Source organism: Coregonus lavaretus, assembly GCF_964263955.1.
Source record: "Coregonus lavaretus genome assembly, contig: HAP1_SCAFFOLD_1230, whole genome shotgun sequence".
NCBI lineage: Eukaryota > Metazoa > Chordata > Actinopteri > Salmoniformes > Salmonidae > Coregonus > Coregonus lavaretus.
The window spans coordinates 904-28,128 of record NW_028161116.1 but is presented as its reverse complement, the minus strand read 5'-3'; the positions used below and the strand labels follow the sequence as shown (position 1 = coordinate 28,128).

General features: G+C 43.4%; 1 protein-coding gene across 1 annotated transcript; it reads right to left on the bottom strand.

The window, feature by feature from the left end:
* Positions 1-9,287: 9,287 nt before the first annotated feature.
* Positions 9,288-20,568, bottom strand: LOC311121085 (tripartite motif-containing protein 16-like). Its single transcript, XM_084195614.1, has 6 exons — positions 19,905-20,568; positions 19,396-19,491; positions 11,009-11,242; positions 10,717-10,876; positions 10,532-10,591; positions 9,288-10,295 (listed from the first exon to the last, which is right to left on the bottom strand). Exons 1-6 carry the CDS (start codon positions 20,499-20,501, stop codon positions 9,784-9,786), a joined length of 1,659 nt encoding a protein of 552 aa, XP_084051740.1. The 5' UTR covers positions 20,502-20,568; the 3' UTR covers positions 9,288-9,783.
* Between the last annotated feature and the right edge of the window lie 6,657 nt (positions 20,569-27,225).

The following is a 27,225-nucleotide window of genomic DNA, read 5'->3' as shown; positions in this document are numbered from 1 at the left end:
CCCTCTGTCTAGGAGCAGTAACACACGTTAACCCACTACCTGTAGTCCCCTCTGTCTAGGAGCAGTAACACACGCTAACCCACTACCTGTAGTCCCCTCTGTCTAGGAGCAGTAACACACGCTAACCCACTACCTGTAGTCCCCTCTGTCTAGGAGCAGTAACACACGCTAACCCACTACCTGTAGTCCCCTCTGTCTAGGAGCATTAACACACGCTAACCCACTACCTGTAGTCCCCTCTGTCTAGGAGCAGTAACACACGCTAACCCACTACCTGTAGTCCCCTCTGTCTAGGAGCAGTAACACACGCTTACCCACTACCTGTAGTCCCCTCTGTCTAGGAGCAGTAACACATGCTAACCCACTACCTGTAGTCCCCTCTGTCTAGGAGCAGTAACACACGCTAACCCACTACCTGTAGTCCCCTCTGTCTAGGAGCAGTAACACACGCTAACCCACTACCTGTAGTCCCCTCTGTCTAGGAGCAGTAACACACGCTAACCCACTACCTGTAGTCCCCTCTGTCTAGGAGCAGTAACACACGCTAACCCACTACCTGTAGTCCCCTCTGTCTAGGAGCAGTAACACACGCTAACCCACTACCTGTAGTCCCCTCTGTCTAGGAGCAGTAACACACGCTAACCCACTACCTGTAGTCCCCTCTGTCTAGGAGCAGTAACACACGCTAACCCACTACCTGTAGTCCCCTCTGTCTAGGAGCAGTAACAGTGTGTCTCTCTCAGCCCTCATCACAGCGGAACCTGTACATCAACATCTAAAAGGACCCTATAGTCATCCTGCTGTCTCTACCTCTCTGGTGGGTTGTAGTACAGACACACAGTACATTAATATATACAGGAGTGTGTGGTGGTAACCCTATAGTCATCCTGCTGTCTCTACCTCTCTGGTGGGTTGTAGTACAGACACACAGTACATTAATATATACAGGAGTGTGTGGTGGTCACCCTATAGTCATCCTGCTGTCTCTACCTCTCTGCTGAGCACACACACACACTCATTCCTTCAGTGTGTTTATGTTGTCTCATGTCTCTGCAGAACTTCCGTCTGATGGACTATCACCTCACTGTGATGCTGGCCAGGAGACTGGTGTGGACTATAGAGTCATGGGTACTACCCCTTCTATCTGTCTCCATCACGCTATCTCTCTTTCTCTCTCTCTTTCTTTCTCTATCTATCGCTAGGGGCCAGGAGACTGGTTATTACATTAGAAGTGGAAAAGCTATTACATTATTGTCAGTTATTACATTATGGACTAGTCGTAAATGGGCCTAAGATTGTCCACTCCTGGTTAGGGCTGGGAATTGCCAGGGACTTCATGATGCGATATTATCACGATACTTAGGTACCGATATGATATGTTTTGCGATTCTCATTCTCTCATTTTTATTGCGATTCGATGTTCCAAACATATTGCTCACCATATGTCTGCTGCAGAGGGACAAGAGAGAGCCTTGAGAAAACAAGTTTTGATCAGTCATGGAAATAAAAGTGCTGAAAACAAATTGGCTCCCTGTTTAAAAAGATGGAGAACAAACTATGAAGGAAAAATACTGAAGTTTTGGTGCAGGTACAGCCAACTAGCACAAAAAGAATATTGCGATATTGTCAAAATGACACGATGTGATATATATATAATTTATATGAAAAAGGCTCTTCAGCAGTCCTGGTACAGTGCATGCACACGCATACACACACACACCTTCTGGTACATATTGTTGTGCCCCCAACAGAGCCTGGCCCTCATGTCTCTCTCCCTCCCCCAGGATTGATGGAGACACAGCCCTGGATGAGAACATCCATGAGTCTGTCAGCGCCCAGATCAAGAAGAACTTTGCCAAGAGCAAATGGAGGGTGGGTTAATCTTACTGTCCTATGCTGCTATCAGCTGTTATACCTTCATGGAACATTTTGGGAGCTTTATGGTGCAAAATGGCCTTTTACAATAAGGGTCTCTTTACAATAAGTTTATAAAGGGTTTATAATTAGTTTATTAATGGTTAATGAATCATTTATAAATGCGTAAGTCTCTGATGGAAATGTGTTTGGTCCTGCAGCAAGCGCTTAATGCCACAGTGGTGGTCCGTCACGAAGCGTCTCCAGCTGGGGACCAGTCAGGAGGCTCCCAGCCAGATCACCCTACCCAGCCCCTATAGAAGAGGCTCCCAGCCAGACCGCCCAACCCAGCCCTGTAGAAGAGGCTCCCAGCCAGACCACCCTACCCAGCCCCTATAGAAGAGGCTCCCAGCCAGACCACCCTACCCAGCCCCTGTAGAAGAGGCTCCCAGCCAGATCACCCTACCCAGCCCCTATAGAAGAGGCTCCCAGCCAGACCACCCTACCCAGCCCCTGTAGAAGAGGCTCCCAGCCAGATCACCCTACCCAGCCCCTATAGAAGAGGCTCCCAGCCAGACCACCCTACCCAGCCCTGTAGAAGAGGCTCCCAGCCAGATCACCCTACCCAGCCCTGTAGAAGAGGCTCCCAGCCAGATCACCCTACCCAGCCCTGTAGAAGAGGCTCCCAGCCAGACCAACCTACCCAGCCCCTGTAGAAGAGGCTCCCAGCCAGACCCCCCTACCCAGCCCTGTAGAAGAGGCTCCCAGCCAGACCGCCCTACCCAGCCCTGTAGAAGAGGCTCCCAGCCAGACCCCCCTACCCAGCCCTGTAGAAGAGGCTCCCAGCCAGACCCCCCTACCCAGCCCTGTAGAAGAGGCTCCCAGCCAGACCACCCTACCCAGCCCTGTAGAAGAGGCTCCCAGCCAGACTGCCCTACCCAGCCCTGTAGAAGAGGCTCCCAGCCAGACCGCCCTACCCAGCCCTGTAGAAGAGGCTCCCAGCCAGATCACCCTACCCAGCCCCTGTAGAAGAGGCTCCCAGCCAGACCACCCTACCCAGCCCTGTAGAAGAGGCTCCCAGCCAGACCACCCTACCCAGCCCTGTAGAAGAGGCTCCCAGCCAGATCACCCTACCCAGCCCTGTAGAAGAGGCTCCCAGCCAGATCACCCTACCCAGCCCTGTAGAAGAGGCTCCCAGCCAGATCACCCTACCCAGCCCTGTAGAAGAGGCTCCCAGCCAGATCACCCTACCCAGCCCTGTAGAAGAGGCTCCCAGCCAGATCACCCTACCCAGCCCTGTAGAAGAGGCTCCCAGCCAGATCACCCTACCCAGCCCTGTAGAAGAGGCTCCCAGCCAGATCACCCTACCCAGCCCTGTAGAAGAGGCTCCCAGCCAGACCGCCCAACCCAGCCCTGTAGAAGAGGCTCCCAGCCAGATCACCCTACCCAGCCCCTATAGAAGAGGCTCCCAGCCAGACCACCCTACCCAGCCCCTGTAGAAGAGGCTCCCAGCCAGACCGCCCTACCCAGCCCCTATAGAAGAGGCTCCCAGCCAGATCACCCTACCCAGCCCCTGTAGAAGAGGCTCCCAGCCAGATCACCCTACACAGCCCCTGTAGAAGAGGCTCCCAGCCAGATCACCCTACCCAGCCCCTGTAGAAGACACCTGCTGCTGCCTGAGGAACACACAGGTCAATGGCTCCCAGCACCACCCTTCAGGATGACATGTAGTGGAATAGCAAAACAACTGTCTCACTTACTAAAACTATGATAGTTCTCCCTCACTAGAACTAGTAACGTTTGAGTCTGACATGGAATATCATGCCTAACCCTAACCTGTCATAAATGTATTTACTGCCACAATATCCTCCCTACCCCCAATTCAGTAGTGGTCTTCAGTGAGGTGCACAGCTGCATGTTTCTGTCCTCCATGACTGGGAAAGGCCCAGAAGACCCTACATCCATCTCATTAGATCAGAACAGTATGGATCATCAGTGATTCATATTTCTGGTTTACATCCCAAAATATATTGTGTTCATTGTTTTCACAGCCCTTCATGTGATGAGAACAAGGACAGGTGTCACATTATGGATTAAAGATGTTTGCAGAATTTGACATAGTGGTTCCCAACTTGACTTCTTTGACACATGCTATACAGTGGCTTGCGAAAGTATTCACCCCCCTTGGCATTTTTCCTATTTTGTTGCCTTACAACCTGGAATTAAAATAGATTTTTTGTGGGTTTGTATCATTTGATTTACACAACATGCCTACCACTTTGAAGATGCAAAATAATTGTTTTTGTGAAACAAACAAGAAATAAGACAAATAAACACAACACTTGAGCGTTCATAACTATTCACCCCCCCCAAAGTCAATACTTTGTAGAGCCACCTTTTGCAGCAATCACAGCTGCAAGTTTCTTGGGGTATGTCTCTATAAGTTTGGCACATCTAGCCATTGGGATTTTTGCCCATTCTTCAAGGCAAAACTGCTCCAGCTCCTTCAAGTTAGATGGGTTCCGCTGGTGTACAGCAATCTTTAAGTCATACCACAGATTCTCAATTGGATTGAGGTCTGGGCTTTGACTAGGCTATTCCAAGACATTTAAATGTTTCCCCTTAAACCACTCAAGTGTTGCTTTAGCAGTATGCTTAGGGTCATTTTCCTGCTGGAAGGTGAACCTCCGTCCTAGTCTCAAATCTCTGGAAGACTGAAACAGGTTTCCCTCAAGAATTTCCCTGTATTTAGCGCCATCCATCATTACTTCAATTCTGACCAGTTTCCCAGTCCCTGCCGATGAAAAACGGATGGTGTTCTCGGGGTGATGAGAGGTGTTGGGTTTGCGCCAGACATTGCGTTTTCCTTCATGGCCAAAAAGCTCAATTTTAGTCTCATCTGACCAGAGTACTTTGCATAGGCAGGATACCCAGGATGTAGACCACAGTTATCTAGCTGCTGTGGAGATGGTAGTAATACTGGAGGATGTCCTGGGTAAACCCCAGGATGTAGACCACAGTTATCTAGCTGCTGTGGTGATGGTAGTAATACTGGAGGATGTCCTGGGTAAACCCCAGGATGTAGACCACAGTTATCTAGCTGCTGTGGTGATGGTAGCAATACTGGAGGATGTCCTGGGTAAACCCCAGGATGTAGACCACAGTTATCTGGCTGCTGTGGTGATGGTAGTAATACTGGAGGATGCCCTGGGTAAACCCCAGGATGTAGACCACAGTTATCTAGCTGCTGTGGTGATGGTAGTAATACTGGAGGATGTCCTGGGTAAACCCCAGGATGTAGACCACAGTTATTTAGCTGCTGTGGTGATGGTAGTAATACTGGAGGATGTCCTGGGTAAACCCCAGGATGTAGACCACAGTTATCTAGCTGCTGTGGTGATGGTAGTAATACTGGAGGATGTCCTGGGTAAACCCCAGGATGTAGACCACAGTTATCTAGCTGCTGTGGTGATGGTAGTAATACTGGAGGATGTCCTGGGTAAACCCCAGGATGTAGACCACAGTTATCTAGCTGCTGTGGTGATGGTAGTAATACTGGAGGATGTCCTGGGTAAACCCCAGGATGTAGACCACAGTTATCTAGCTGCTGTGGTGATGGTAGTAATACTGGAGGATGTCCTGGGTAAACCCCAGGATGTAGACCACAGTTATCTGGCTGCTGTGGTGATGGTAGTAATACTGGAGGATGTCCTGGGTAAACCCCAGGATGTAGACCACAGTTATCTAGCTGCTGTGGTGATGGTAGTAATACTGGAGGATGTCCTGGGTAAACCCCAGGATGTAGACCACAGTTATCTAGCTGCTGTGGTGATGGTAGTAATACTGGAGGATGTCCTGGGTAAACCCCAGGATGTAGACCACAGTTATCTAGCTGCTGTGGTGATGGTAGTAATACTGGAGGATGTCCTGGGTAAACCCCAGGATGTAGACCACAGTTATCTAGCTGCTGTGGTGATGGTAGTAATACTGGAGGATGTCCTGGGTAAACCCCAGGATGTAGACCACAGTTATCTAGCTGCTGTGGTGATGGTAGTAATACTGGAGGATGTCCTGGGTAAACCCCAGGATGTAGACCACAGTTATCTAGCTGCTGTGGTGATGGTAGTAATACTGGAGGATGTCCTGGGTAAACCCCAGGATGTAGACCACAGTTATCTAGCTGCTGTGGTGATGGTAGTAATAGTGGAGGATGTCCTGGGTAAACCCCAGGATGTAGACCACAGTTATCTGGCTGATGTGGTGATGGTAGTAATACTGGAGGATGTCCTGGGTAAACCCCAGGATGTAGACCACAGTTATCTAGCTGCTGTGGTGATGGTAGTAATACTGGAGGATGTCCTGGGTAAACCCCAGGATGTAGACCACAGCTATCTAGCTGCTGTGGTGATGGTAGTAATACTGGAGGATGTCCTGGGTAAACCCCAGGATGTAGACCACAGTTATCTAGCTGCTGTGGTGATGGTAGTAATACTGGAGGATGTCCTGGGTAAACCCCAGGATGTAGACCACAGTTATCTAGCTGCTGTGGTGATGGTAGTAATACTGGAGGATGTCCTGGGTAAACCCCAGGATGTAGACCACAGTTATCTAGCTGCTGTGGTGATGGTAGTAATACTGGAGGATGTCCTGGGTAAACCCCATGATGTAGACCACAGTTATCTAGCTGCTGTGGTGATGGTAGTAATACTGGAGGATGTCCTGGGTAAACCCCAGGATGTAGACCACAGTTATCTAGCTGCTGTGGTGATGGTAGTAATACTGGAGGATGTCCTGGGTAAACCCCAGGATGTAGACCACAGTTATCTAGCTGCTGTGGTGATGGTAGTAATACTGGAGGATGTCCTGGGTAAACCCCAGGATGTAGACCACAGTTATCTAGCTGCTGTGGTGATGGTAGTAATACTGGAGGATGTCCTGGGTAAACCCCAGGATGTAGACCACAGCATATAGAGTTAGTATTTTGTCAGGCCTTATCTATTCAGATGCATTCACTGAGTATATAATCTGTAATTTCAATCAAATTGAGATGTATAAAGTCCCACATGATACAGCAGCTATGCATCAGCACACTGAACCCTCAACCTCTGACCCCTGATTGAGAGAAGAACCCAACAGTCTGCCTCCAGTTTGACCATCATCTCCTCCAGTCTGACAACAGGAACTTCCTACCACAACCAATCATCACAACCTCTGAAAGAAAAACACGCCCCTCACACAAACTCAGACCCGTCAGAGCAAGAACTGAACGATGTCAAAGATCATCCATCCCCTACATGACTCAATTACTGAACGATGTCCAAGATCATCCATCCCCTACATGACTCAATTACTGAACGATGTCCAAGATCATCCATCCCCTACATGACTCAATTACTGAATGATGTCAAAGATCATTGTATTATATTATATGATAATATATTATATCCATAGGCTACACTCAGTATAGTGTTAATGATGACTTTCAGCTAATTATCTTCAGTTTGGTGCCTAGTGAATATGACTCATGTCTCTATGGAAACATCAATGTAAATTCACCTTAGGTTTTTACTCCTCACTTTCCCTTTCAGGTCTATAGGGTTTTGCTGCCCCCTGCTGGAGACTGGAGAACAAGGCAGTCCCTGGCTTTCTTTGGGCAGCTGGAGGATGAGGCCCTCCTCACCTGTTGTGACGGGTCCAACAAATATCCCCTGGTGAAGGCAGGGTCCTATCTCATCCAACGCTTCAATGACTCTTATGGGAGGCAGTGAGCATTTCCCATGTTAAGCTATGGAATTAATTGTACAGCATTGGATTGGTGTTGGCATGGGGTAGAGGGAGTTTACATATACCAGTCATTTCCTTTTAAATCCATGAAGGGAAGTGGACAAGTTCACACTTAGAAAGGAGATAATAGTTCCACACCTCATGTGTCCTGATAACTCCAGGAATGGAACCATATTGAGGTTGTCTGCTTTCTATAGTCTCCCGAGTGGAGCAGTGGTCTAAGGCACTGCATCACAGTGATAGCTGTGCCACTAGAGATCTTGGTTCAAATCCAGGCTCTGTCGTAGCCGTCAGCGACCGGGCGGCGCACAATTGGTCCAGGGTAGGGGAGGGAATGGCCGGCAGGGATGTAGCTCAGTTGGTAGAGCATGGTGTTTGCAATGCCAGGGTTGAGGTTTCGATTCCCATGGGGGCCAGTATGAAAAATATATATAATAATAATATGCCATTTAGCGGACGCTTTTATCCAAAGCGACTTACAGTCATGTATATATATATATATATATATGCACTAACGGTAAGTTGCTCTGGATAAGAGCGTCTGCTAAATGACGTAAATGTGTATGGTTTGAGAGAGAGAGAAAACATCAGGTAAAGTTCTGGGGGATGTCAGCCATGAAGTTGTCTAAACACAACTGGAATATAATTTGTTTGTGATTCATTGTTAATGGATTTTCAATTAGGAACACAGGGGAAAACCTAACACAACAACACACATAACACACAACCAATAAAAACACAAAGGGGGAGGAAACCACTAAAGTCATTACCATATTGTCATTTTCTAACGACGGGAGAAAACATGTAAAATCTAGAAGACTACTTTAGATCAGGTCAAAAGAAGCCTAGTGCACTACGTAGGGAACAGGGAGAGATTTGGGACAGAGACAGTAACTCCTGTATGGAAATCTTCATTCTAATGACAGTGAGCAAATCTCCAATCTCCACCCTATTCCCTATGTAGTGCACTACTTTAGATCTGATCAGAAGTAGCCTAGTGCACTACGTAGGGAACAGGGTGTCATTTGGGCCAGAGTCAGTAACTCCCCTGGGTATGAATTCTCTCTCTATCTTATCTGTCTTCTATATTATGTTCTCCTCTCCTCCTCTCTTCTCTCCTCTATTCACTCTATTTTATCATCCACACCACATGCCAGCTTCAACACAATCCATTTAGAAGTTAAAGACACACCTTGGAATAAATAGCAAAGGAAAACTACTACTAGATGGATTTTTTATTTCCCATCACCATGAATCATATTTAATAACTGAACAGTAGCAGACCTAACTTCATCTGTTCCTGACTCTGGGTAGTGGATTAAAAAGACCATCAATCTCCAATGATATTAAAGTACAATTCTGAACATTACTGATATACTGAGTGGCAAGTCAAGATATCTGCTGGGTTTTTATAGTTTGATTAATAGCACCACCTGCTGGACAGGTTTAATGTTGCTTGACTGAGCAGTATGGGAGAATAAATTATACCAAACTTAGGGCCGGTTTCCCGGACATCTCCATTGAACATGCTTTTTAGTCTAGGACTAGGCTTCATCTGTGTCCGGGAAACCGGCCCATATAGTTCAATTAGCAAGTAAGTAACACTACCTGTTCCATGATACTGAGGAAAATGACATTGAGAAAGAGAACCAATTGAGAAAACATTTCAATGGTTCTGAATGACAACCAACATACATTAACAGCATACATCATGATTAATGTGAATATATAAGATTAAAACATTTCACTTAAAATAATATGAATGCATTGAATTGTAATTCATAACATCTTCTGAAGATCAAATCAGTCAAATCATTGTACATAAAAACAGAGCAGAATGAATCATCACATCTGGGGACCATCACCACCAGCATGACTAGTATCTATGTGGACCCTACTACAGTTTAACCAGCTCAGCTATAGACTACACCAGCATGACTAGTATCTATGTGGACCCTACTACAGTTTAACCAGCTCAGCTATAGACTACACCAGCATGACTAGTATCTATGTGGACCCTACTACAGTTTAACCAGCTCAGCTATAGACTACACCAGCATGACTAGTATCTATGTGGACCCTACTACAGTTTAACCAGCTCAGCTATAGACTACACCAGCATGACTAGTATCTATGTGGACCCTACTACAGTTTAACCAGCTCAGCAGTACCAAAGAGATTAAACCCAGGATAGAGGGGCTGAGTGAATGTGGTCTGGACTCTGTGGAGGAGGGTCATTGTATCAGAGACACTGAAGAAGGACAGATTACCTGCCTTGTGATCCAGGTACACTCCTACTCTGGAGGACTGAGGGCCTGATACTTCAGTCACAACATTATTGTGAATGAACCAATAACCACCACTACAACACTGTAAACTCCAGGACTTGTCATTCGCTCCAAATCCACCATTTGTCTCTGTTCTGCTGATGTCTTTATATGAGACTGCTGTAACAACCCACTCCCCACTCCACTCCACCTCCCAGTAACAGCGTCCAGACAGACCCTCTCTACACAGAACCTGGCAGGTGTTTGTGAATCTGTCTGGATGAACAGGATATGGTTGGTCTTGGTCTGTATAGGTCACCTTTCTGTTCCCTTCAGACAGAGAGAGGTGTGTGTGTGCTGTGTTTGGGTCCAGTGTGAGCTGACAGGAATCTGGGAGAAAAGCAGAGCAGAGACCAATGAGGGGAGTTAGAACAATAAGTGAAGTCAGATACTGTATCTACCCTGTCTTTGATTAGAGCACAGCAGAGATCAAATCAGAGAAATATGAGGAGTCAGATAGATACCCAGTCTTTGATTAGATCTACTATTGCTATATATTTCTAGAGAGATTGTTAGGAGTGTCAGTAAAAAGAGACTGTTAGTTACTTCAGAATAAAGAGACTCACATTGTAAGAACTGTTCTCTGGTCTTGGGCTCTGGAGGCAGTACAACATCCACTATATTCACTACAGACACACAAACACATTCACAGAGAGAGGGAATGTTATCATCATACCATATTCCACATGTATATGACTAGTAGGGAACTTTCAATGGTCTAAAGTTGATGTTCTTATTATTTTCAACACACCTGTAGTGGAGATCTTGGTCCATTCTCCTTTAAGGACGTCTTCTAGTTTCTCTCTCAGTTCAGACATAGTCTTACTCACATCTCCAAAGTACTGAAGAGGACGGACAACGATGCTGGGTAAGTCTGAAGATACACTGGTACTGGAGAGAGACTGATAACTCTGGAGAGAGAGAGAGAGAGGGAGAGAGAGAGAGAGAGAGAGGGAGAGAGAGGGAGAGAACAGAACCAAATGATTGAGAGTTTCACATTGAGTTTTAGTTTCATATCACATGTATCAAGGCAGTTGAGTTACCTGGAGGAAATGGATGTGATCCTCTGTGTGTGAGAGCTGCTCCAGCTCAGTGCTTCTCTTCCTCAGCTCAGCTATCTCCTGCTCCAGTTGCTCCAGGAGTCCTTCAGCTTGACTCACTTGAGCCTTCTCTTGGGCTCTGATCAGCTCCTTCACCTCAGAGCGCCTTCTCTCAATGGAGCGGATCAGCTCAGTAAAGATCTTATCACTGTCCTCCACTGCTGCCTGTGCAGAGCGCTGTTAAGAGAGAGAGAGAGAGACTTGTCTTACTTTAATGAGCCATCCTCATTACACTAACACCCCCACCCCTAAAAGCACATTGCGTGCCACCACAACCTCCACACAATCACATTATCCAGTACCCAACACCACAGTACAATACACCAACCAGCACCACATTCCAACCGTCCATCCAACCCCTCCTCTCCAGCCGTACAGACAGCCCCCCTGAGCCCCCATACCTCCTGAAACATCTCCACACTGTTGATCATTTTGTACAACTCAAACTCAACCCTAAGGCGTCAACAGTAATGGCATTACCCTGGCAACACAGAAAAAACATGATGAACAGTCTGTCATTGCAGAAAACGGACACCCCTCCCCAACTCCCAGGTCAACCCGAGCCAACCAGCTATTGGTGTCCAGGGCTCCATGTAATACCCTCCACTGGACGACCCCTGACCTTTCCAGCACTGGGAGCTTATAGAGCCCCTCCACCTATACCCTGCCATGCTCTCAGCCCCCACAACCCCCTGCCACTGATGCCCCTTCACTCCCACTAAGCTCAGAGTGTTAAAAGTCAGTAAGTCCTCCAGACTCTCCTGCCAGTCCCCAGTCTCTGCTGTCCCTTGCAGTGGTGGAAACGGTGGTGGCCCCTCCTCAGGCTGCTCCAGCCCTCAGTACTGCAGCATAGAAATCAGAGACCCCTGCTGTATTGAGTCTCTCCGGCCGCATGATGAAGAGCTGCTGATCCAGCCCCAAACCACCAGCCCTCCTCAACAGAGCACATGCTGGTTCCCTCCAGCCCACCTCCGTACGGTACAGTATCCTCTGTGCTGCTGAGTCAGAACGCTGCCACCCTGACCAGAAAATGTTTACTAACTTGCGCTGCAGGTCCACAAGCAGACCACCGGGGGCGTTGAGAATGGCCAATTTAAGCCATAGAGAGGATGCCACCAAGTTGTTGATGATCAGCACCCTCCCTCTGTATGCCACTTGGGAGATGAGCCACCTCCACTTCGTCAGCCTCGACACCACCGCTTGTGACACTCCTTCCCAGTTCTTCCTATCCCAACCCTCCGAGCCCAGATACACCCCAAGCATCTTGAGCCACTCACAGCCCCACTGCAACCCCCCTGGAAGCTGCAGAGGTGCCCTGTCCCTCCATGCTCCACATAACAGAGCCTCACTCTTGCCCCAGTTTACCTAAGCAGAAGACGCCCCCTCGTACACCCTCAAACTATTCTCCAGGGCCTGTAGGTTCTGCTCATCCCTAACCAACACAGACGTCATCAGCGTATGCTGACACTGCTATGCCTGTCCCCAACCTTATGCCTGGCTCCCACACTCCCTGTAGCCTGCTGCGTAGCAGGCCCAGAAAGGGCTCAATAACAAGAGTGTATAGCTGCCCTGGCAGAGGGCATCCCTGGTGAATGCCCCTCCCTACCCAGACTGGCCTACTGAGCCCTCCCCACACCTTGACCATACATGAAGCCCCAGCATACAGCATTTGAACACAGGCCACAAAATTCTCCCCACAACCAAAACAACACATTGAACAGATATTCATGGTCCACCCTATCAAAGGCTTTCTCCTGATTATGAACAGATTGTCTGTGTTTGAGCGTCCTGGTACACAGTACGTTTGGTCCTTGTGTACAATAGAGTCCAGGTGGGACTTCAGTCTGTTAACGAGGACCTTGGTAAAGACCTTATAGTCCAAACAGAGCAATGCCACAGGCCTCCAGTTCTTTATGTCGCTCAAATCCCCTTTTTTGGGCAGGAGAGTCAAAGCCTCCCGTCTACAGCTTAGCAACAGCTCCCCCACCCCGACGCACTCACACAACACACGTTCTGTCCAATAATTCCCCAGAACTTTTTATAAAAATCCACAGGCAGACCGTCTGAGAGACAGCAGCTGAGAGTTTGTGAAAGGCCAGGGAAATGTCTATTTGATTTCTCTGTGACAGAGAGAGTTTGGAAAGGTCTGTGAGCAGAACCTGAGAAAACCCAGGATAATAATAATAATAATATGCCATTTAGCAGACGCTTTTATCCAAAGCGAATTACATTCATGTGCATACATTTTTACATATGGGTGGTCCCGGGGATCGAACCCACTACCCTGGCATTACAAGCGCCATGCTCTAACAATTGAGCTACAGAGGACCACAGAGTTCTGCCCTCTATAAATCAGAGTACAACTCCACAGCCTCATCTCCTCACAACAGAAGTTACCCACCCATCAGGCTCCCTCATCTCCCCACAACAGAAGTTACCCACCCATCAGGCTCCCTCATCTCCCCACAACAGAAGTTACCCACCCATCAGGCTCCCTCATCTCCCCCACAACAGAAGTTACCCACCCATCAGGCTCCCTCCTCTCCCCCACAACAGAAGTTACCCACCCATCAGGCTCCCTCATCTCCCCCACAACAGGAGTTACCCACCCATCAGGCTCCCTCATCTCCCCACAACAGAAGTTACCCACCCATCAGGCTCCCTCATCTCCCCCTCAACAGAAGTTACCCACCCATCAGGCTCCCTCATCTCCCCACAACAGAAGTTACCCACCCATCAGGCTCCCTCCTCTCCCCCACAACAGAAGTTACCCACCCATCAGGCTCCCTCATCTCCCCACAACAGAAGTTACCCACCCATCAGGCTCCCTCATCTCCCCCAGAACAGAAGTTACCCACCCATCAGGCTCCCTCATCTCCCCACAACAGAAGTTACCCACCCATCAGGCTCCCTCATCTCCCCACAACAGAAGTTACCCACCCATCAGGCTCCCTCATCTCCCCACAACAGAAGTTACCCAACCATCAGGCTCCTTCATCCCCCCACAACAGAAGTTACCCACCCATCAGGCTCCCTCATCTCCCCACAACAGAAGTTACCCACCCATCAGGCTCCCTCATCTCCCCCACAACAGAAGTTACCCACCCATCAGGCTCCCTCATCTCCCCACAACAGAAGTTACCCACCCATCAGGCTCCCTCATCTCCCCACAACAGAAGTTACCCACCCATCAGGCTCCCTCATCTCCCCACAACAGAAGTTACCCAACCATCAGGCTCCCTCATCCCCCCACAACAGAAGTTACCCACCCATCAGGCTCCCTCATCTCCCCACAACAGAAGTTACCCACCCATCAGGCTCCCTCATCTCCCCCACAACAGAAGTTACCCACCCATCAGGCTCCCTCATCTCCCCCACAACAGAAGTTACCCGCCCATCAGACCAACGTAAACAATGGATTTTCTTGGTTTCCCCACTCTGTTTCTCCAACCCAAAAGAGCTAGGAGCATCCATCTCCCTCAACATGGAAAATCTAGCTCTTACAAGTGATCCTTTTGCTTTCTCTGAAATGAAAGCCACTAGGTCCCTGCGTAGTTCAGATAGATTATCTTGTAGCCCCACCCTACCTTGCCCCACCAGCTCAGCCTCCACCTCACTTATGAACCGCTCAAGCTCCCCCAGTACTCTCCTGGCCTCTGAAGAGGAAAAATATGTATACTGCTGACTGAAAACCTGAATCTGTGCTTTCCCTACGTCCCACCACTGACTGAGAGACTCAAACTCCCCCTTCTGCTGTCCCCACCTCTCCCAAAAGCCTTGGAAGTTTGAGCAAAAAGTGACATCTTGGAAGAGCTTTACATGGAATTTCCAATAGGACACCTGCCTGGGCCCTGGTGAAACAGAGAACTGAGCCCTGTACTAGGTGCAGACACATTTTGGAAAGCAAAGACAAGGTCATTGATTTTGGCTCTAACCACTAACAACCTACCCTTACACACCTCTTTTGCTACCCCTGCACTAAGATTTGTGCCATGGCTCAGCACCTGCGCCCCCTTCCACCAGACCCCCAATACACTTCATTAATCACATCACTGTGTGTCTCTTGCTAAAAAATCACGTTTAAATGTTTTTGTTTGACATATTACCCCAGTCTCTGCCGCCGTTCATGTTAAGGAAGTCTAACCGTGAAATCTCCATAAGAGGTGGGAGGGAAATCACCACAATCAGAAACCAGTAGAGAAGCCCATAAAGCCGCCATGCCAGAAAAAAACATCAATTTAAGCAGATTCTGAAGACATGCCCTTAAGAACCCATGACCCATTTTCTCAGCCTATACCGCTTCCTGGGTGAGAGGACACTAAACCCCTCATTCTTCATCACGTGTTGTACTGACCTTACAAACCTTCCAGGATCAATAAAATAAGACTCCAGCAGAACCTTCTTTTTCCCTTTTAGTCTCCATCAGGAACCTAGAAAGTTCTCTCACCGTATATACTGGGCCCTCAGCCTGACAGCTCTGGATCCAATGAGCCGTCTGAAAACGAGACCGCCTTGTCCTCCGCTCCCGCAGACTCACCTCCCCCCTCTTCCTCTTCCTCCTCCTCCATTGGCACGGTACCGTCCTCCTCCTCCCCAGTCTCTGTCCCCCTGCACTTCCCCCCTGATCAGAGCCTCTTCCCCAATGACAGGCAATATTTCCTGGGATGAGCCCACCAAGCCTTCGCCCACCGGAGTCTCTGTTACTACAAAAACCTGCCTCAGCTCATGTAGCCCAGCTGCAACCCTCCCCACCACCGCTTTCTCCACGGCCTGCGCACCACCACTTGGCCATGCACTACTACCGTGTAGCTCAGTTGGTAGAGCATGGCGGGTTGTGGGTTCGTTTCACAGGAAAACTCCTGCCTGAGCTTTTTACTGTCCCTTTCCACACTGCTAACGCAAGAGGAAGGACTGAAAACACATTACTGTGAAGTAATATAATGATGATTCATGTTTATTATTACCAGTTTTTATGGTCATGTTTTGAAATTATACTTCATTACTATAATGATTATCAATAAACCTAAACATTAATTCAGTCACCTCTGGTCGACAAAAACGTATTTTCCTAGTACATTAATTGTCAAATTCATCAACCAGCATCCAGCACTCTGCCTTCTCACGCAAGCGAGGGGCATGTTGAGGTAAATATGCTAACCGCGACGGTTGCATTATGTCATTTATTGGTGGGCTGGAAGATGCAGTGTTTTTTCTTTTCTATTCAGAGGCTATTTACTCCCAATATGAGATAATTTTATATAGAAGGTTTTTATAATGCATGTTTACTAGGGTTGAGGTTAGCGCATCTGAGTAGGGATTATTTGGGTTCAATACCTGTCCTAACTATCAATCATATTGCTGCTTGTAGCCTATAACTGATGATCCCCACACTAGAAACACCCAAAACTATCTGTGCTAGCAAACCCTGTGTTCCACCCCTCCCCTGTGTAACCTTGAAGTTTGTTAAGAAACAAACACTTGTCTACGAAAAGAGACATGTTTAACGGATTCCGCTTGGCACCCAGCCGAGAGCACACGAAAACCACTTGCAAATTTACGAACCACAAATCTCTCACACAACCAACTTCTTCTTCTATGATATAATGTCGGTCCACAAACCAACGTTAAAGGTGCATGCCGCCACCTACTGTGCTGGAGTGTGTGGTCAATCACGGTTTCCAACATTTCTAAATCCTCCTACCTAACTCAGTACTTCTGAGAAAATAAAGAAGAGCCCTACTAACTTCTAATAGACCCTCCCCCATCCCCAAAATCCCTTCCAAACCCCCCCAACCCCGTCCAACCTCAATGACCCTACACATCTTTCCCTCTCTTCAACATACTACAACATACAACTACAACTACAACATACAACAATATAACAACACATGCTCCACCGTTTCATCGACCATACCCTCCACACTCAAACCATTCCCATGCTTGCCAACCAGATGTAATGACGAGGTCAATGTACAATGTCCTAAGCGCAATCAAGTAAACACCACCTCTTCCTTCCTAATCTGACTTTTGAATCTTGGTCCATCGACCTTTCTGTAAAACTGTCAACTATTCATATAAATGCCGGCCCTTGTGCTCAGAGTACCATCTCTTCTGCCACACATCTATCAACATGGCTCTGATCTTACATTTGGCCTCACCTCTACCCAGTGGAACATTAAGATCAATTATATCTAGTTTCAAAGCTCTTTTAGCTAACTGGTCTACAATTTCATTCCCTTCCACACCCGAATGTGCTGGGATCCAGCAGAATCTCACTATTACACCCATTCTCTCAATTCTCCATAATAACATTAATACCTCCAATAGCAGGTCACTCCTATTGTCGTCCTGATCAGAGCTCTATAAATATCCATCAACAATTGTCTGTCAGCACCCTATTCATAACCAGAGACCCACACAACCAACTACCATGAAAGTTAATGAATGAGAGAGATATGAACATCATTACAATACTGTACATAGACATAATGTAACGGTTCTTCTTCTTTGGTGTTTAACAGCGGTTGGCATCCAATATGTTGTATTACCGCCCCCAACTGGACTATAATATAAATCCATTATACTTTGTGATACAAAATGGGAAAAGGGGAAATTATAATAATAATAAAAAAACACCCTTCCAACTAACCCTACACTCATTAAATACCCACTACCCCATTCCACTACTTTGACCCTATCTGCTCCTGCACCATGTCAACGGCCTGGGAGGACGGGACACCACCACTCAACACACCCTGTAACTCTTCTGAAGTCTAATCTTGTATGCCCAAATACTTCTCTGCAGCTGCCATCACAATATCCATTTTCTGTGATTGACAATCCATTTCTGCGGTATAGTTGATAACCATTGCTATGAACTCTAAGAAGCTAACTTTACTAAAGCATATATCACTCGTTGGCCTATCCCTCTGTGCTGGCACAGATCTACTACTCACAGGGATCCTCTCAGGATCTCTCACCCTTGACCCATCCTCCTCTACTTCCTTCACTGTCTCAGCATACGACACCTTCTGCACTACTCTGACTCTAGCCACCTCAACCTGCCTCTCTCGCACCGGACACTTCCGATCCCCAGCAACATGGGTATCCCAACAGTTGACACACACAACTTTATCCACCGAAACTACACAATCCTCTATCCCATGCCCTCCTGCACACTTCCCACATCTTGGAATCTCCCTCCTACAAACTGCTGCAACATTACCATAAACGTTGCACCTGAAACAAAGCAGTTGATTCGCCACAAAAGCTCTAACAGGATAACTGATATATACTAACATGACTTTGTTGAGTAAAGACTCAAACCTGAAAAGGACTGACAGTGACTCCTCTGTTTCACCACGCTCACCACCGGGTCTGCGTTGCACCAAACGGCGGGAATCACAAACACCAGCAGTCTTCAACCTTAATTGCTCCACTTCTACACTTAACGCTACCCCAGAAATCACTCCTTTCAATGGTGCCCTGTTCCTAAGAGCAAAGCAAGAAACAGATCTTGACCCAAGTTGCGTGACACGGAGCGCCCACTCCCTCTGGTCAGAAGAAACACAAACAAATATCACAAGTCCACTACAGGTTACCTTCACTGATTCAACTGCACCCAACTCCTTTCCCACCCACCCTGAAACTACAAATGAATCTGCCAAAAGGTATGGATCCACTTTCTCCTACAATGTAACTCCTACTGCACCAGATTCTTCTTTATCATGTCCATTGATGCCAGGCTCTGGTTCTGAGCTCTTCACCACACCTTCTACCTCACTTAACTCTCCCTCATTCATTTCCATTTCACCTCCAGAACTCGGTCTGACTCACTCTGTTTTCACTTGAATTATAACATTTGATTTTTATTTTTATTTATTTTTATGTCTCTATTCCTTTGAAACTTTTGTGAGTGTAACGTTTACTGTTATTTTCTGATTTGTTTATTATTTATTTCACTTGCTTTGGTAATGTAACACATGTTTCCAATGCCAATAAAGCCCATTTAATTGAATCGAGAGAGAGAGCTCCCTGTTAATGTATAGCAGACATGAGTCGCTCATGGTTACTCATGGTTATGTGAAGAGGTAGAGCCGCTTGCGACTTTAAATCAGTCAGAACAATAGGGAATGTCCTTTTGGTCAAGATGATGGTTTCTCCGGCAGTAGACCCGGGTTCATAACCAGTCAGTTATATTAAGCAGTCTATTCTCTGACAGGGGTCCAGACAGCCTGTTCCCAACAGTGGGATTGGATAGGGGCCCCTCTCTCTCTCTGACTGGAGTAGAGAAGTGAAATGTTGTGTCTCCTTTGGTCAACAATACTCACCTTGAGACACTCCACAGCCTGTTGGAGCTCCTTCAGCTCCTTCTCTCTCTCCTGGAATCTCTGCTGGACTTTCTGCTGACTCATCCCCAGCTGCATCTGTGGAGAATCACTCTTCAATGAGCTATCAAGCTTTATTTGTCCAGTAGATCAATAGTATAGTAATGGGACATAGGGCCCATAGAAGTTAGGGATTAAAATGTTGAGGAAATGTCTGTGTAAAATTATATTATTATATTGTTATGTGAATGATTATAGTTTTAACAGTGCACAAAACAGGGGAGCTGATTGGGTGTTTGATAACGAATGATAATGGTGTTTGACTTTAGAAAATGGTGATACATTTGGAGAATCTAGGTTAGCATATCTATATAATCAAGGTTTGTGTTCATATTTGTTCTGCCGTGGATCGATATCATTTGAATGATCTCATATTCAAACAGCCTTAGCTCCTACTGTATCTTTAATTATTTGTTTATCAGACAGTCACCAACAAGAAGTTCTGGTATTACCTGTTTCTCAGTCCTCTCTGCTGCAGCTGACACTGTATCATGGCCTTTATGTTCATCCATCACACACAGCAGACAGATACACTGCTGATCGGTACGACAGAAAACGTCCAGCAGTTTGTCATGATGAGAGCAGATCTTCTCCTGTAGTTGTGCGGTGGCTTTGACCAGCTTGTGCTTCTTGAAACCAGGAAATTCATAGTGAGGTTGGAGGTGAGTCTCACAGTAAGAGGCCAGACACACCAGACAGGACATGAGGGCTTTCTGCTTTCTGGTCCCAGTGCAGAAATCACACGCCACATCTCCAGGTCCAGCATAGCACAGAGCAGGAGGGGGAGCAGCCTGGAGTCCTGTCTTCTTCAGTTTCTCCACCAACTCAGCCAACATGTTATTTTTCCTCAGATTAGGCCTTGGAGTGAAGGTCTCTCTGCACTGAGGACAGCTATAGACCCCTTTCAGAACATCCTGATCCCAGCAGCCCTCAATACAGCTTCTACAGTAACTGTGTCCACAGGGGATGGTGACCGGCTCCTTCAGTAGATCCAGACAGACAGAACAACAGAACTGGTCCTGGTCCAGCAGATCTCCGTGCATAGCCATTTGGACGGTTGTTCACTCTCACACAGACAGACGACACAGAGACTCAGATCAGTTTCGTTTCCTCAGAAGAGAGTTTGTGGAGGGGGAGGGACTTCCTGGTTCTGCCAGAGGGGTGGGGTTAGAGGGAGGGAGGGGTTAGAGGGAGGGAGAGAGAGAGAGAGAGAGAGAGAGAGAGAGAGACAGAGAGAGAGAGAGAGAGAGAGAGAGAGAGAGAGAGAGAGAGAGAGAGAGAGAGAGAGAGAGAGAGAGAGAGAGAGAGAGAGAGAGAGAGAGAGAGAGAGAGAGAGAGTGAGAACTGTCCACAATGTTAATAGAGACAAAGATTTGTGTTCCTAGGTTAGGGCCCTTAATATGGAATAAATTAAATAGAGTGGTTAGAATATATAAAGGGTAACAGTTTCTATGAAGTACATATGTATAATGCTTTTAATGAATTGTGTAATGCCTTAAACCTATGTGCTATGACAGCGTCCATAATAACTAATATGTGGTTGTAAAACTGTACAATGTGTCATAGATAATTAGCTACAATGGGGGAGGGGGGACTTGAAATGAATACAATGTACTGCAGCTGAAATGAATACCGTATGTATTGACTGATCATTGAGAATGATGTAACACTTTACATTACAGTGTGTTTATTGGTGTGTAATTATTCCTGTTAGTCCAGTGGTGTAAAAGTACTGTGATGCCTCATTCTTCCACTGTACTAGCAGCAGTAACCCTAGCCAGTAATAAGGCTACTGTAATGGAAAGTGTTACAGGAAATATAAAGGAAGGATTTATACATGTCATCTATGATATACTCTATGTAATGATATGTCTATGTCTTCTATATGGTGTTCTATACTGTATGTAATGATATGTCTATGTCTTCTATATGGTGTTCTATACTGTATGTAATGATATGTCTATGTCTTCTATATGGTGTTCTATACTGTATGTAATGATATGTCTATGTCTTCTATATGGTGTTCTATACTGTATGTAATGATATGTCTATGTCTTCTATATGGTGTTCTATACTGTATGTAATGATATGTCTATGTCTTCTATATGGTATTCTATACTGTATGTAATGATATGTCTATGTCTTCTATATGGTGTTCTATACTGTATGTAATGATATGTCTATGTCTTCTATATGGTGTTCTATACTGTATGTAATGATATGTCTATGTCTTCTATATGGTGTTCTATACTGTATGTAATGATATGTCTATGTCTTCTATATGGTGTTCTATACTGTATGTAATGATATGTCTATGTCTTCTAGATGGTGTTCTATACTGTATGTAATGATATGTCTATGTCTTCTAGATGGTGTTCTATACTCTATGTAATGATATGTCTATGTCTTCTAGATGGTGTTCTATACTGTATGTAATGATATGTCTATGTCTTCTAGATGGTGTTCTATACTGTATGTAATGATATGTCTATGTCTTCTATATGGTGTTCTATACTGTATGTAATGATATGTCTATGTCTTCTAGATGGTGTTAGATACTGTATGTAATGATATGTCTATGTCTTCTAGATGGTGTTTTATACTGTATGTAATGATATGTCTATGTCTTCTAGATGGTGTTCTATACTGTATGTAATGATATGTCTATGTCTTCTAGATGGTGTACTATACTGTATGTAATGATATGTCTATGTCTTCTAGATGGTGTTCTATACTGTATGTAATGATATGTCTATGTCTTCTATATGGTGTTCTATACTGTATGTAATGATACGTCTATGTCTTCTATATGGTGTTCTATACTGTATGTAATGATATGTCTATGTCTTCTAGATGGTGTTCTATACTGTATGTAATGATATGTCTATGTCTTCTATATAGTGTTCTATACTGTATGTAATGATATGTCTATGTCTTCTGGATGGTGTTCTATACTGTATGTAATGATATGTCTATGTCTTCTAGATGGTGTTCTATACTGTATGTAATGATATGTCTATTTCTTCTAGATGGTGTTCTATACTGTATGCAATGATATATCTATGTCTTCTATATGGTGTTCTATACTGTATGTAATGATATGTCTATGTCTTCTATATGGTGTTCTATACTGTATGTAATGATATGTCTGTCTTCTATATGGTGTTCTATACTGTATGTAAGGATATGTCTATGTCTTCTATATGGTGTTCTATACTGTATGTAATGATATGTCTATGTCTTCTATATGGTGTTCTATACTGTATGTAATGATATGTCTATGTCTTCTATATGGTGTTCTATACTCTATGTAATGATATGTCTATGTCTTCTATATGGTGTTCTATACTCTATGTAATGATATGTCTATGTCTTCTAGATGGTGTTCTATACTGTATGTAATGATATGTCTATGTCTTCTATATGGTGTTATATACTGTATGTAATGATATGTCTATGTCTTCTAGATGGTGTTCTATACTGTATGTAATGATATGTCTATGTCTTCTATATGGTGTTCTATACTGTATGTAATGATATGACTATGTCTTCTATATGGTTTTCTATACTGTATGTAATGATATGTCTATTTCTTCTAGATGGTGTTCTATACTGTATGTAATGATATGTCTATGTCTTCTAGATGGTGTTCTATACTGTATGTAATGATATGTCTATGTCTTCTAGATGGTGTTCTATACTGTATGTATTGATATGTCTATGTCTTCTAGATGGTGTTCTATACTGTATGTATTGATATGTCTATGTCTTCTAGATGGTGTTCTATACTGTATGTAATGATATGTCTATGTCTTCTATATGGTGTTCTATACTGTATGTAATGATATGTCTATGTCTTCTAGATGGTGTTCTATACTCTATGTAATGATATGTCTATGTCTTCTAGATGGTGTTCTATACTGTATGTAATGATATGTCTATGTCTTCTATATGGTGTTCTATACTGTATGTAATGATATGTCTATGTCTTCTAGATGGTGTTCTATACTGTATGTAATGATATGTCTATGTCTTCTAGATGGTGTTCTATACTGTATGCAATGATATGTCTATGTCTTCTATATGGTGTTCTATACTGTATGTAATGATATGTCTATGTCTTCTATATGGTGTTCTATACTGTATGTAATGATATGTCTATGTCTTCTATATGGTGTTCTATACTGTATGTAATGATATGTCTATGTCTTCTATATGGTGTTCTATACTGTATGTAATGATATGTCTATGTCTTCTATATGGTGTTCTATACTGTATGTAATGATATGTCTATGTCTTCTATATGGTGTTCTATACTGTATGTAATGATATGTCTATGTCTTCTATATGGTGTTCTATACTCAATGTAATGATATGTCTATGTCTTCTAGATGGTGTTCTATACTGTATGTAATGATATGTCAATGTCTTCTAGATGGTGTTCTATACTGTATGTAATGATATGTCTATGTCTTCTATATGGTGTTCTATACTCTATGTAATGATATGTCTATGTCTTCTAGATGGTGTTCTATACTCTATGTAATGATATGTCTATGTCTTCTAGATGGTGTTCTATACTGTATGTAATGATATGTCAATGTCTTCTAGATGGTGTTCTATACTGTATGCAATGATATGTCTATGTCTTCTATATGGTGTTCTATACTCTATGTAATGATATGTCTATGTCTTCTATATGGTGTTCTATACTGTATGTAATGATATGTCTATGTCTTCTAGATGGTGTTCTATACTGTATGTAATGATATGTCTATGTCTTCTTGATGGTGTTCTATACTGTATGTAATGATATGTCTATGTCTTCTAGATGGTGTTCTATACTGTATGTAATGATATGTCTATGTCTTCTATATGGTGTTCTATACTGTATGTAATGATATGTCTATGTCTTCTAGATGGTGTTCTATACTGTATGTAATGATATGTCTATGTCTTCTATATGGTGTTCTATACTGTATGTAATGATATGTCTATGTCTTCTAGATGGTGTTCTATACTGTATGTAATGATATGTCTATGTCTTCTAGATGGTGTTCTATACTGTATGTAATGATATGTCTATGTCTTCTATATGGTGTTATATACTGTATGTAATGATATGTCTATGTCTTCTAGATGGTGTTCTATACTGTATGTAATGATATGACTATGTCTTCTATATGGTTTTCTATACTGTATGTAATGATATGTCTATTTCTTCTAGATGGTGTTCTATACTGTATGTAATGATATGTCTATGTCTTCTAGATGGTGTTCTATACTGTATGTAATGATATGTCTATGTCTTCTAGATGGTGTTCTATACTGTATGTATTGATATGTCTATGTCTTCTAGATGGTGTTCTATACTGTATGTAATGATATGTCTATGTCTTCTATATGGTGTTCTATACTGTATGTAATGATATGTCTATGTCTTCTAGATGGTGTTCTATACTCTATGTAATGATATGTCTATGTCTTCTATATGGTGTTCTATACTGTATGTAATGATATGTCTATGTCTTCTAGATGGTGTTCTATACTGTATGTAATGATATGTCTATGTCTTCTATATGGTGTTCTATACTGTATGTAATGATATGTCTATGTCTTCTAGATGGTGTTCTATACTGTATGTAATGATATGTCTATGTCTTCTAGATGGTGTTCTATACTGTATGCAATGATATGTCTATGTCTTCTATATGGTGTTCTATACTGTATGTAATGATATGTCTATGTCTTCTATATGGTGTTCTATACTGTATGTAATGATATGTCTATGTCTTCTATATGGTGTTCTATACTGTATGTAATGATATGTCTATGTCTTCTATATGGTGTTCTATACTGTATGTAATGATATGTCTATGTCTTCTATATGGTGTTCTATACTGTATGTAATGATATGTCTATGTCTTCTATATGGTGTTCTATACTGTATGTAATGATATGTCTATGTCTTCTATATGGTGTTCTATACTCAATGTAATGATATGTCTATGTCTTCTAGATGGTGTTCTATACTGTATGTAATGATATGTCAATGTCTTCTAGATGGTGTTCTATACTGTATGTAATGATATGTCTATGTCTTCTATATGGTGTTCTATACTCTATGTAATGATATGTCTATGTCTTCTAGATGGTGTTCTATACTCTATGTAATGATATGTCTATGTCTTCTAGATGGTGTTCTATACTGTATGTAATGATATGTCAATGTCTTCTAGATGGTGTTCTATACTGTATGCAATGATATGTCTATGTCTTCTATATGGTGTTCTATACTCTATGTAATGATATGTCTATGTCTTCTATATGGTGTTCTATACTGTATGTAATGATATGTCTATGTCTTCTAGATGGTGTTCTATACTGTATGTAATGATATGTCTATGTCTTCTTGGCGGTGTTCTATACTGTATGTAATGATATGTCTATGTCTTCTAGATGGTGTTCTATACTGTATGTAATGATATGTCTATGTCTTCTTGATGGTGTTCTATACTGTATGTAATGATATGTCTATGTCTTCTAGATGGTGTTCTATACTGTATGTAATGATATGTCTATGTCTTCTATATGGTGTTCTATACTGTATGTAATGATATGTCTATGTCTTCTAGATGGTGTTCTATACTGTATGTAATGATATGTCTATGTCTTCTATATGGTGTTCTATACTGTATGTAATGATATGTCTATGTCTTCTAGATGGTGTTCTATACTGTATGTAATGATATGTCTATGTCTTCTAGATGGTGTTCTATACTGTATGTAATGATATGTCTATGTCTTCTATATGGTGTTATATACTGTATGTAATGATATGTCTATGTCTTCTAGATGGTGTTCTATACTGTATGTAATGATATGACTATGTCTTCTATATGGTTTTCTATACTGTATTTAATGATATGTCTATTTCTTCTAGATGGTGTTCTATACTGTATGTAATGATATGTCTATGTCTTCTAGATGGTGTTCTATACTGTATGTAATGATATGTCTATGTCTTCTAGATGGTGTTCTATACTGTATGTATTGATATGTCTATGTCTTCTAGATGGTGTTCTATACTGTATGTAATGATATGTCTATGTCTTCTATATGGTGTTCTATACTGTATGTAATGATATGTCTATGTCTTCTAGATGGTGTTCTATACTCTATGTAATGATATGTCTATGTCTTCTATATGGTGTTCTATACTGTATGTAATGATATGTCTATGTCTTCTAGATGGTGTTCTATACTGTATGTAATGATATGTCTATGTCTTCTATATGGTGTTCTATACTGTATGTAATGATATGTCTATGTCTTCTAGATGGTGTTCTATACTGTATGTAATGATATGTCTATGTCTTCTAGATGGTGTTCTATACTGTATGCAATGATATGTCTATGTCTTCTATATGGTGTTCTATACTGTATGTAATGATATGTCTATGTCTTCTATATGGTGTTCTATACTGTATGTAATGATATGTCTATGTCTTCTATATGGTGTTCTATACTGTATGTAATGATATGTCTATGTCTTCTATATGGTGTTCTATACTGTATGTAATGATATGTCTATGTCTTCTATATGGTGTTCTATACTGTATGTAATGATATGTCTATGTCTTCTATATGGTGTTCTATACTGTATGTAATGATATGTCTATGTCTTCTATATGGTGTTCTATACTCAATGTAATGATATGTCTATGTCTTCTAGATGGTGTTCTATACTGTATGTAATGATATGTCAATGTC